Source organism: Simochromis diagramma, unplaced genomic scaffold (genome assembly GCF_900408965.1).
Source record: "Simochromis diagramma unplaced genomic scaffold, fSimDia1.1 OVJJ01000208.1, whole genome shotgun sequence".
Lineage (NCBI taxonomy): Eukaryota > Metazoa > Chordata > Actinopteri > Cichliformes > Cichlidae > Simochromis > Simochromis diagramma.
In genome coordinates this window covers 3217693-3230235 of record NW_024386789.1, presented here as the reverse complement: position 1 = coordinate 3230235, position 12543 = coordinate 3217693, and the positions used below count along the sequence as shown (strand labels likewise).

Sequence of the window (12543 nt, the reverse complement as noted above, 5' to 3'; positions counted from 1 at the left end):
TACTAGTCTTACTATGAGCACTTCTAGCATTTCGCTAGTTGAAAGCTAGCTGAAAAACCCATGATACTTTCTAACAATAGATTTTTAAAGAAGTTAATTACTGTGATATTTAAAAAAAGAAGCAGAGACCTCATTTATTTACTGTAATTAATCTAATGTACAAAAAAATACTATTCAGCAAAACTAGAACAAATATTTCGATTTATTTATATTGTTATTTAGTCAGACCACCTGTCAGTTAGTTGCTTTAAGAATGCTCCAACCACAGGTACCAACATCACAAACCCAGTCGGGAGGTCTGGTTATCAGTTTAGCTGAGGTGAGGCATCGCAGACAGACATCGCTTACAGCTGCCTGTATTGGCCTCCACCTGTATAATCATTAGCCTTAATACAGTCAGTCACCCATTATTTTGGTCGCTCCACGGTCTCCAACCACTGTTTCTCTTACTGTAACAAAATGAAGACTATCTTGCAAATATGTGTGTGTATAAACACATGCTGAGAAAAAACGGTTGAATGAAAAAGAAACATTCATCACTGTATCATGGGAAGCAGCCTAGACCTATTGCATTGTCTAGCTCCCGAGTCCAAACTGGAGCTTCAGTGTATTCCTTTCAACAATATCACCAGCAGCCAAACATCCTTAAACTCAGAGACGTAACACAGAAACTTGTCGTGACTAAAAATTGCTCCTGGAATTCAGTGAAACCCAAACATTTGAAAGCGTGAAAGTCTTGAAGTACCAACGCCTGCTTTTAACATTCATAAAATCACAATTTTAACTCTTGGAATGTGGTTAAAGCGATGCTAAGTGGCTGCCGAGAACACTTCTCGCGCTGGACGGAGTGAAAAGGGTGGGGAGGGGGAAAAAAGTGTAACTTGTGAAAGCATTTATGCATCAGATGTGCTGACAGTCGGGCGGTGTGTTTATATTCCAACAAAGTGCACTGGCACACTGTGCATCAGCTCAGCCGCTGCAGCTTGTCTGATGTGTCAGATGCTCCCCGAGTTTCCCTGCTCATTCCAGGGGAACATGTGCGCTGGAATTCTCCCCCAATTAAGACAGGGATTAGCTGGGTCTACTGTGGGAACCTGCTGAGTGTGGGAACGCAGAGGGTCTGCCCTTCTCTCCTTCCCTCACCGACACTCAGCCTCATTCTCACTCACTCCTGTTCATCGAGCCGCCTCCCTCCCGTCTTTCTCACCCGTACTGTAACCGTTCCTCCTCTCCAGTCTTCCACACTCACTCTATCATCATTTAGCACGGCTGTTTGAAGCACACCCAGCTTAAGCTCAATTTATGAAATCTTGCTTTCCCTCTCATCTTTATAGTTATGCAACCAGGACCCGTTTACAATTTTTTTTAACCCCCTTTTCTTGCAGCCACCCAGACTCTCCAAAGCCTTCAGTCCTAATTCTTCAAGGTTTCTAAAGTGCACGGCTCGTCTCTTCTGTGCACCCCTCTCCTGCCCCCTTCCCTCCTCCCTCTTAATGCCTCTCCAGCCTTCATACTGAAAGCTTGTCTGGAGGGAAGCTGAGGACTCTTGCGTGAATAGTCTCAGACTGTCAGACTGAAAGAGGGGGTGAAAAGACAGCTCATCAGAAACGACAGGTGTCTCAGAGAACGGTTACAGTTGATGTTGGTAGGTCTGCAGTTGTTGTATCGTACACTGCACGAGCGATTTATGGGAAGCTTGTAAAACAATAAAGTTCCAATGACCTCCATTAGCACTAAACATCCATGAGAACAGCGAGTCCCCCCCCCATCGTCACTACATTTCTTTCTCATGATCTCGCGATGCTCTCACTATCACACCAGATTTTTCTCCCACATTCCTCGCACTCATTGTCACTTTTTCTTCCTCATTCCCACTCTTCCTCAACTTTCCTTGCGTTCCCAGAAATCCATTCCCCGTACACCCCTCGACCACACAAGGCTTGTCCGTTCCAATTACGGCAGGGCCGTGCAGCACCCCCACCACCACCACCAACCCCCTCCACCCCAGGCTCACACACAGCCCACTCTCATTAAGCTTGTATCAATTAGGCATTAACCTCCTAAAACAAAGGGGCTCTTGACGAGCGGCCCATCGCGAGCCATGTGAGGTACTTCCTCCGCATCGCTACACCCCACTTCCCATCCTCAGAACGACACATTCGTGCAACCTTTTCACCACTTTCCCACCACCAAAACAAATGTGCACCCAAAGTATCATCGACAAAACAGAAGAGTGTAGGGAACGTAAATAAGCATCATATGTTTCCATGCAGTTGCTAATGTTGATTAGGTCATGGTCCTGCATTGCAATGATTCCATGTAAAGCTCAGTGATAATGGTCCATGCACTCCTATAGTTGCTGCGTGAATGTGACGCAACCTTCTGTCGACAATATAAATGATATTGATGCGTGGGTAACTTTAAACAGAACTTTTTAAAATTATTGAAACACAGCATTTTCTTCATTCACAATTCACCAAGAAACCCAGACACAGAAACAAAATAAATATGTCATGAACATAAAAAAAAAATTGAAATAAATTTGAAATCATAAATTATTGTGTATATGATTGTGTGTGCCTAAAAAGACAGAAAAAGGGAGATAAAGTGTTAAATGAGCTCGGATGTGTTAATCACAGTTTTAATTTGGTATCAGTAAAGTAGAAATATTAAAGAATGTATCATAATTTAACTGAAATAAATTTCGTCTTTGTGGCATTTAAACTGTTCACCCCTGATCAGAAATAACAGAGTTCGTTCAGTTTGGATTTTGATGCTGAAATCTAAAATGCTGCAGTCTAACCCATTACACCCATCAGCCTTGGTCATGCAGGCCTAGAGACCAGTCAGTGACCTCTAGTTGCTAGGGAAAAATGTGCATTTCCCAAACCATTGGCAAGTGTTTGCTGGCAGATGCTAGCAGTCCATCCATCCACTTCTACTTATCCAGTTCAGGGTTGTGAGGGGGCTGTAGCCTATCCCAGCTACCATGAGGCAAGAGGCAGGGCACACGCTGGACAAGTCACCTAACCCCAACACCTTACACCAAACACTTAACCTACTAACCCCACTAACTGCATGTCATTGGACTGTGAGAGGAAGAGAGAACATGCAAACTCCACCCACAGAGAAAGGCCCCGACCAGAGGGTGGATTCAAACCCAAGACCTTCTTGCTGTGAGGCAAAAGTGCCATCTTCCAGTCTGCTAGCAAACAAAGCACCATATAACTCTCTACCAGTTTCACCTTGTGAAACCTTCAGGAACTTTTCACCAACCACTTGTACATTTTTCCTTAGCAACCTGTTGTTTCCAGGGGGTCACAGACTGGTCTCTAGCACAGTGTGACAGAGGCCTTAGCAATCAATTTCACAGCGACTGGCATCAACTTCCATCAGTCACTTGCCAGCCAGTCGAGGAATACATTTTTTCCCTCGCGACCGGTGGTTGCCAGATGGTCACTGACTGCTTTCGTGGGCGACTGGGGCCTTTCATAGCCTCTGCAGGCAGCAGCCTTGGACTGGCACCCACGTCTAAAAAGGAACCCAAAGTACAATTGCCTTCAAACAACATTGTTTCCAATGGCCACCAGGGGGTGACTCCTCGGGTTGCACGCTCGTACACATTTGTGTTATATCAATAAGAAATTGACTCTGTTGCTCACTTCTTTTTAAGGGTCTGAAAATTGCTATAAATAGAAGTTTTTATAATCCTTCTAAGAGAAATATCACTATAACTGAAAAGACAAAAGGCCCATCACACTGATGGTGGATTCATTTGAATGATTGCTTCTCCCCATGAGCTCATATTAACCTCACAAAGAGCTTTCTCATCAACTGAGCACCGGATTCACATAAACTCATTTGTGTTTAGTTTACAGTTTGTCTAACTGCTCGTATTTTTGGAGGTTTTGCAGGAAGCAGGCACTTTGCCTCCACTTCAACTGGAAAAAAGTCATTAACATTTTTTTCTGTATTTTACTGTCAGCCAGACTCTTCACTAAGCCATTAAGGGGATTTCTGTGTGGTTTAACGCAGCTGTTACATTAAAATAACTACCAACCAATCCTTCTTGTGACACTCATTTATACTATTTAATCAAAGCCTTTGCCATATTTTACTTGTTAGTTCCCATGAATGAAATTTTCCATTTAGATGTCTACAATCTAAATCTAATCTAATAACGGTTATGGCCAGTTTTTACTTCATAATAGCGGTCACATATGTGGCAGCAGATAAATGGCAGCTCACATACTATGGAGTCAAAATTTCCCATCTTAAGGGGGGGGTCCTGGCACATTGCCTCGGGGACCAGCTGTGGTGCAGCAGAGCGCTCTGCACTTGCTATGTTACAATCTCCACTGCGTGCTCTTTATTTATTTACTAAGAGCAAATTAATTTTGTGCAAGTTTGCGGAGGTATCTGCGCTTACGCATTACGACCGGTGGCCGAGCGGCAAACCTGGATTTGATTTTCCCACAGACGGCTCTCCCACAGATAGAGAGGAGTGGTCTCCAGCGCCCAGCGTTTTGGCACAGTGACTATGTTGGCACAGACCCAAAGCTGAACACCCCCTACCCCTTTTCCCAGGGCCCTGGGAGTGTAATACATTACTAACAAAATCCCACTTCCCATTCCTCTCAAACTTTCACACCCCTGCCCCCCCTCTTTCTCTCCCATGGCTGGCATGCCCCCAGAAATGGGAATTGGGGTGACATGCGTATGACTCCTTCAATCTCTTCTTTTCTCATCATTTCCTCTACAGTACGGTAGCATGAACATTTAAAAAAAAAATTTCAACGTAAAGTTTGACATTGGTTTTTTTTCTTATTTCAAAAAACCGCTAAAGAGACTTTTATAATTTTAAAGTTCTGCCTGTGAACTGTGGCAGGACACCCAGCCACCAATCTCACAAGAAAAGAAAAGCAGACCCTTTCACTGTTAAAGGGATTTAAAGGGAATAGCTGCCCATTCACACCATCACTGAGGTTATAAATATGAACCCTCATTCTGCAAAAAGCCTGGCTTGTCTGCCTGACAGTTCTCAATGCTGTATTGAGGGGAAAGCATTCACAGGCGTGTATGTGTCTGGGTAACATGTAATGACATTATTCTCACCACGGTGACCCCTCATTGTCACAACGCTTTCTTCTCCCGAGCTCGTGAAATTGACATAAGCTCTACAAACATTCCAGGCATTTTTTTCTCAAGGCCAGATTCTTTGAGAGGACGGGCGCTTTCATAGCGGGGACCATCAGTGCTCGCAGCACCACCTACTGATGGGACAGGTTTAAATGCTTAAAATGAGCTATTTAAATACACGTATACTGAGTATATTGAGATCTGAGAAAAAAAAAGAGAATTTTACAAATTCATAATGTTATATATTTAATTTTATTTTGATGTTTTAATTTTATTACTTGTTTCCTTAGCATTGAGCTGATTTGGCGCTTTGGGAACGCCCCGCCTCCTCTACTGTCCTGTGTAATCCGCGCAGATGTGCGATCTCTTGTTCATACCTGCAATCAGTAGTCAAGACCAATGTAGCATGCGTCTGAGAGCCGACGTTTTATAACCTACACATCAAGCTACTTCCTGACCTGCTCAGGTGCTTTTCAATATAGTCCTGCAACTCCAGCACCTGAGCCTCTGCAACTGTCGCTCTGGTCATGAGAAGGGCACGCTCCTTCTCAAAGGACACCTGTTTGAAGGAATGAAATCTTCAAATAACCTTTTACTAGCATTTTGTTTTATATTAAGTATGTAATCAGACAGTATAAAAAGCTGAAAATAGTGATTTGTTTACCGGCGTGGAGTCAGTGGGCTCCTTCAGCTGTTTTCTTATGTCACCACAGGATTCTTCGAATCGCTGCTCCGGTTTGTCCAGCCTGGTAAAGTCACATTTTTCAAACATTTATTTGACAAAATGCACAGCTGACCACATTTGTCTGATAAAAATAAGAGCAAGAAAAAAAAATAGTGACACTCACTGCTGACGGTTTACATTTTGCATGGGTATTTTGAACGTAGCCACCTAAAACGGAAAAGTCAGGCTTAAGATCAGGAATGATCCTCTCTGTATGAAAATATATCACTCACACCATTATACCACCACTACCAGTCTGAACAGCTGATACAAGGCAGAATGGATCCATGCTTTCACCTTGTTTTTATGCAAGGTTCAGAGACTAGCAACAGGCTCAAGACTTCTCAGACCAGGAAATGTTTTTCTTTTGTCCAGTTTTCGGGGATCTTATGTGAATTGCAGCCCCAGTTTCCTGTTCTTTGCTCACTGTGGTCTTCTGCTGGTGCAGCCCATCGTTTTTAAGTTTATCCTGAGTTTAAACTTCTTGTCTTGACTATGACTCTATACTTAAATGCATTAAATTGCTGCCCTATGATTGGCTAATTGATTTTTGTGTTAACAAGTAGTTGAACAATAATAAAGGTGTCAGTAAGTGTAATCTTTCCTTAAACTGGAAACAAGTCTAAACTTCTCATTTTAGAGAAGTCAGTGAGTATTTCTCTGATTTACACTCATGTTCTCAAATAGTTATTTTTTCTGAAAGCGTATTTAAGTAAAATCGGCTCTGCATGGCACCAAGGCAGAAACAAAACTGATTCAGAGCAGCGAATTTTATATATGAGTGCTGTTACATGATCCGAATCCACCTCTGCAGCAGTGAAACAGCAGCACAAACTTTAAAGTCAATATTTTCAGTATCACCACTCCCAACAAAAGAAAGTCTCTGGCTTAATACGGGAAGTATGGAAACAAAGACGACTCCCTACAGACCGAAAATAAGCACTCACGAGACAAAACAAAAGCAAATCATTCCACTTCAAAGCAGACTTTTGCTTTGTGCTACCTGCTCCCAGGCCGCCTGCAGCTGACCTTCCAGCCTTGCTTTGTCCTGGTGCAGTTGTTGGAGCTCCTTCTCCATTGCATCTTTCAGTTCAGTTGGCTCCAAGTTGAAGTGGGCTTCTGGAGGTCCGGGATCAAGACCATTCTCTGGTTTGGCCAAGATCTGCTCCCTCTGAAGCCTAAAGACCATCATGTAGGAACAAACCAGGTATTATTACACCGCTGATGGCAGTGCTTGAGTTCAGCCCCGCCCACAGACTTCAAACAAAGATCGGACATTGCCGGGTTAGAATAACTTTGCAACAAAATAATCCAAAGTAGTCGTGTTATATTATGCTCTATGTGCAAGATTTAGCATGTCCTACATGCTGTCTCTAATTATGGGAATGTTTTCATACACACTACAATACATTTTAGTAAGTGGATCAGACCATTGTTAAACTGCAGCTCATAAACAATCACGTCTAAACAAATAGGAATGAAACAAAGAAAGCATCACCTGTATGCAATCAGGAGGGCATGATGAGTTTGGGTGATCCTCTGTAGTCTCTTCTTATACAAGCGAGCAGCAGTGGCGAGCTGCTCCTCCCTCGCCCTGTAGGATAAACGAACATCCTGCAGCATGCTGTCGATGAATCCTCTCATCTTACTCGGCTCTGACGGCCTTTTACTTTCTTCAAGCCCATCGATGTAGTCCTGGATTACACAGAGCAGAGGTCTTATCAATACTGCCACGTCTTACTATCAAACCTGCTTTGTGTGTGCCGTTACTCACAGCTATGTCCTGTAAGTAGCACACGAGCCTCGTGCGATATTCCTCAATCAGCTCTTTCACCTGCAGCTGCAGCTTGGAGTTCTCCTCCTCTGCCTCCTTTAATTGTCTCTGAGAGCACATCAGGGCCTTCAAAGGAAACAGCACATACAGAACATCATTACCCCCCACCTATAAAGTTTAAAGTTTAAACAGAGCAAGGGATGGATATAAAAAGTTATCACAGCATTACAAATCAGCATATAAACAGTGGTAATAACCAGGAATGCTCACCGCACTCTGCTCAGAGACTTTCTGCTGGCTAACGTGCATCGCTCTGTGGATCTGCTGGTGCTCTTTACCCATCGCCACCCTGGTGACCAAACACAGGCCACGACCACAAGAGAGCACAAATCCACAGAGAAGAAGCAAAGAGACCACATCACACATGCACAGAGCAAGTAAAGCCACAGCTTAGCAGAAAAAAATCAAAGAGGCAACCACAAAGCAGATGCATGTGGGGCAAACACTGGGACGCACTACATCCTGACTGGAAATGCAAAGATAATGATCTTTTATTTTCATTGAGCTTTTGCACAAGTAAATGACAAACACTCGCACACTCTCTCCTCCAGTTTCTTCTGCTGCTCCTTGTAGCTGCTCTTCATTTCCTCCAGCTTGTCTTTGATCTCATCTTGGTTTTCAAGCAGCTACGTGAGGAAGATGAATGCAAAAGCTGAGTGAGGCAGTCAGAGACTTATAAACTTCGACGGTTACTATTTTGAAACTTAAGGACTCACAGTTTTCTGCATGCTTTTTTGCTCCTTCTCCATCTCTGCTTGTTCCTCAGGCTGTCAATACAACATACAAGCATTTCAAATGAACAACATAACAAAACATGAGAATCTGTATTCTAATTCTAACAACTTAAAGTTGCTCCTTATGGTGGAGCTCGATATTTACTGCCTCACCTTGACTGTGTCATGTGACATGCGGGTGATCAAAGCCCGCACCCTGTCTAGCTCCCCATGAAGACCTTCGGTGCTGGTCTTCACACATTGATGCTGCTCCTCCAGCTGCCTGCGGAGGGCGTCCTGGGCCTGGGCCAGCACCAGCAGCTCTGCTGTGAGCGCTCCACTCTTGGCTAATTCTTTATCGTGGACCTCAGCCAGAATCTGGTAGTTCTTCTTTAGTGTGGCATATTCCTCAGTCAAGTCCTGGCCACTAGTCTCTTTCCCTTTCAGGCATGTCTCAGTGGACTGCAGTTCCCTGAGCAACCTGTCTCGCTCTATTTCCAGCTCTGTTATCACACCTTCTTGGTTAAGTACCTAACCAGAGTGAGAAGGAAAAAAAGTGTAGAAAAGGTGATTCAGGATGATCCTGCCAGCAGTCTTGTTGTGGAAGGATTTGTAGAAAAACCCTCACCTTGGTTTTCAGCTCAAATGTCTCTTCTTCATACTGTTCTCTTATCTTATTAGCCTTAATTTTCTCCTCTACAAGCTCCTTATAGATCTAAACAGACATTGGGAGAGAAAATAAAAAGGTTAGTTCTGTAGTATACACTCACAATTAAATTATGACTCATGTTTGTTTAACGCACCTTCAGTCTTTCCTCTTCACTCTGGACCAGCCTGCAGGACAGGTCTGTGTTGGAGCTGGCCAGGTGGCTCAGTCTGGTCTCCAGGTAGCCCACTTTGGTGAGGACACGCTCGTATTTGCCACGCCACCGCAACTATACACGCACACATTTTATACAGAGGGGGAAATAATTATTTGATCCCCTGAAAAACAGCGCCAAAGTATAATGCCTCCACCTCCCTGTGCTCGACTGTGGGGACGGTGTCCTTTAAGTTATACTCAGCATTTCCCTCCCTCCAAACATGACGGGTCAATTTTGGTTTCATCTGACCACACAACTTTTCTGCCAAGACTTCTCTGAATCAAACAGATAAGTTTGCCTACACATGTGCATAGGGGCCCTTACAAGATCCCACAAGCAGTTGTCACCTTCACACCAAGCTTCTTTGCTGATGGTCTTGTAGCTCATTCCAGCCTTGTGCAGGTGTAAAATCCTGTCCCTGACGTTCTTTGGAAAGGTTAGAATTCTGTGGACAGGTGTGCTCTATAAATATAACAGTTACGATCAGGAGTATCATTAATTGATCAATTGATTGGTTGGCTGTGCACCACATGGGCACACAGCCAGTTGTGGCTGGGTTAAAGGAGATCAGGTATCTCACTCAATGACATGCAAATACATTTAGAACTTTATTTAATCAGTTATTTTTTTCTTCTTTGTCCATTAAAACGAACCCATTACAAAACTTCGAAACTGTTCATTTCTTTGGAAGAAAGCAAACATAAAAAGCACTAGTCTTAAGGCCTCCAGTTTTGCTGCTGTGTGATCATTTCACCCTTTTTGGTAAAGCTACCTTGCCAAAAGCGATAATACTTAGTAAGAAGACAAATGGGAAAGGTCTTACTCACATTTTCTGATGTCAGAGCTTGAACTCGTTCCTGAAGCTGATTTGAATTTTGGTCCTGGCCGTCCATCTTTTCTTCCCCTCCACTGTCAGCTGTTGCTTGTATCCACCAACAACGTCTCCATGACTCCACAACACAAACAAAACTCATGTGTGGAAACTCTTTCTTCAGATTTCACTTAATACCAATCGTGAATAAATGTGTATTATCACCACCACATGTCACAGTAAATGTATTCTGGTGCATATTTGACCGCTCTTAGCCTGCTAACCTGTTAGTATCTAAAGTTAGCTTGGTAAAACATGAAGTACGGGTAACAGTAACAGTTTTGTAAGCGACTCCGCTGTTTCTATTTATCCTTTATACTGTATTAATTCAGTCCCTTATCAAAGAACTACGGTACAATTCTATGGACAACGGCGCCCTCTTGAGCACACAGTTGGAATAGCTGCTCTTCTATAATACTTCAACAATCTAGCTTAATAACCCAACATAATACCATACGCTCATTATATTACATCATAACTAATGACAGGGGGTTATGCTAACTCAGCTAAACATAACAATCTTATCTCTCATACACAAAAAGTGATCATGATAACTGAAAAAAATAGAAGCACAGTCGAGGTTTCTGCTACACCTTGATACTTAAAAAAGTCTGAAAAGGTTAGAACTCCAGCAGCACTTGCAACACAAAAAACAGCTTTACACCTCAGTCAGTGTGCTGTGAGCTTTTTTGCATATCTAGCTAAAACAAAAACTATGATTTCCATCTCATTTTATTTGATGTTTTAATGGGAACTTTACAATGTATAAGAACAATGCAATTGATTCACAGTCTACGGTAGTGCTAGACGTGGCCTCGTGTTATCAAAAATAGCTCCAAAAGGCTTTACAGAGATGAGTCAAGACACTGAGAAGATATTTACATTTAATACATCAGCTGAATATGAAAATAAATTGTACCAAATGTGTGTAAACCACAGTCAGACATGAGGAATAAATCAATCCCTGTAAAAACAGTCGTTCATAAAGCCACAGAGATAAATCTATAACATCATTCAGAGCCAAGTTTAGCTCAAAGGCGTTCTGCGTTCACAAAAGCTGCTGGAAAAAGGTTAAACCTAGGATTTAAATTTAAGAATAAAACAGCTGCATTACATGATTTCCCTTTGCAGAGGATAGAGGTTCAATGTTCATTATATTCAGCATTTTGGAAAATGTTGCAACCTCGGCCAAGTTTGTCATATACATTAACTCCATATTGCAGTATCTTGTGTAGGTTTTTGATGTTTTGCAGCTCACACACACACAAACGTTTTAGTTTTCGTGTTTTCCACAGTACTCATTCAATATCTGATAGTCGAGTGCCTTTGAATGCAAACAGATGCTGTGCTCAGTCCACATAATGTGACTTTGGCAACCCTCATATCTCCCATGTAAGTTGTTTTGGACAAAACTAACTCCACAGTTATTTCCGGTCTGAAAAAGTGCAGATATATTTGATATAGTTTTACTGGGTTAAAACATGTTTAAATCCTCCTCCACTTCATCTTCCTCCTTTGAGATGTGTATGTTGTCACTGCGATCCATAGGTATACCAAGCTCTTTCTGCAGGGCCACTAGGCTGGCCTGGCTGATGTAGTAGCTAACATTCTGGGATGGCAACAGCTTTTGGAGCTGCTCCAGTTTACGATTGGCCTGGAAAAGAATTACAAAGGACACAAATAGAAAAATTTAGAAAGTAGCACCAAGGATTTGTTTTTTTAAATTGAGTTACATGATGAATCATTACAGCCCTACATTAATGTGATTAGTGTAATCTGACCTATTGAAAAATCTAGAAAAAGAAGACAGTCACCAATTGGAAGTTGCCTTGCTGACAGTGGTGCTCGATAAGGAAACCAAACACATCTCCAATCCTCACAGCAGGGTCCAGCTCTGGCTCCTCCAGCAGGGCTTCACACAGCTGCACCGCCTCGCTGGCATCCTCGCTGTACAAACTGTAGACAAATGTGATGAGCTCAAAGCTTCGCAGACAGGTTGACCCGCGCAATAACAAAACATCCATCAAAAACGACCCGTGCTATGATTAAAACAAAACTTACGGTAAAACTGAAATAATCAAAATGAGTTCATATTCGTACCTGCGTATGTGGACAAACTTCCTGATTAAGGTGATCTTGTGCTGCAGATCAGCCAGTCGCACTTCCTGTTGTCCGCTTGAAGCGTCCTTTGCTTTTGAGAGACACTTTGATGCCTCAGTCAGAGCATCCAGAGCCTTTTCATAGTTCTGGTAATCATCAATCTCCACCTTTTAAATGATAACAAAATAACTTTTTATTGAATCATCAAGATTTGTCTATAAATTGTATTTTGCTTGATGTGCTCTGATACTGAGGCAGGCTTTTTTGTTTTTTTTGTTCCATTTATATAATTCAATATA

The 12543-nt window shown here is 42.5% G+C and overlaps 2 protein-coding genes across 3 annotated transcripts in view; both read right to left on the bottom strand.

The window, feature by feature from the left end:
- Positions 1–2624: 2624 nt before the first annotated feature.
- ccdc78 (coiled-coil domain containing 78) lies at positions 2625–8176 on the bottom strand. The gene is made up of 7 exons (XM_040023452.1): positions 7908–8176; positions 7638–7763; positions 7362–7558; positions 6867–7041; positions 5988–6031; positions 5804–5885; positions 2625–5698 (listed from the first exon to the last, which is right to left on the bottom strand). The coding sequence occupies exons 1-7, from the start codon at positions 8061–8063 to the stop codon at positions 5567–5569; spliced, it is 912 nt and encodes a 303-aa protein (XP_039879386.1). The 5' UTR covers positions 8064–8176; the 3' UTR covers positions 2625–5566.
- Positions 8177–10860: 2684 nt separating this feature from the next.
- ift140 (intraflagellar transport 140 homolog (Chlamydomonas)) overlaps positions 10861–12543 on the bottom strand; it is a 28058-nt gene continuing 26375 nt past the window's right edge. For both annotated transcript variants that reach the window (XM_040023451.1, XM_040023450.1), the window contains 3 exons: positions 12245–12411; positions 11959–12100; positions 10861–11798 (listed from right to left, as the gene is read on the bottom strand). In XM_040023451.1, the coding sequence (XP_039879385.1) occupies positions 11619–11798; positions 11959–12100; positions 12245–12411 (489 nt within the window). In that variant the 3' untranslated portion in view covers positions 10861–11618. The remainder of the gene's footprint in view (positions 11799–11958; positions 12101–12244; positions 12412–12543) is intronic.

Excerpts from the sequence above, each read along its gene's own strand:
- ccdc78 (XM_040023452.1), bottom strand. The coding sequence starts at position 8,063 with ATGTGTGATGTGGTCTCTTTGCTTCTTCTCTGTGGATTTGTGCTCTCT. Across the intron at positions 7,559-7,637 it reads GCTACTTACAGGACATAGCT|GACTACATCGATGGGCTTGA; the intron begins GTGAGTAACGGC and ends TGTGTAATCCAG. Across the intron at positions 5,886-5,987 it reads CAAAATGTAAACCGTCAGCA|GCTGGACAAACCGGAGCAGC; the intron begins GTGAGTGTCACT and ends TGACTTTACCAG.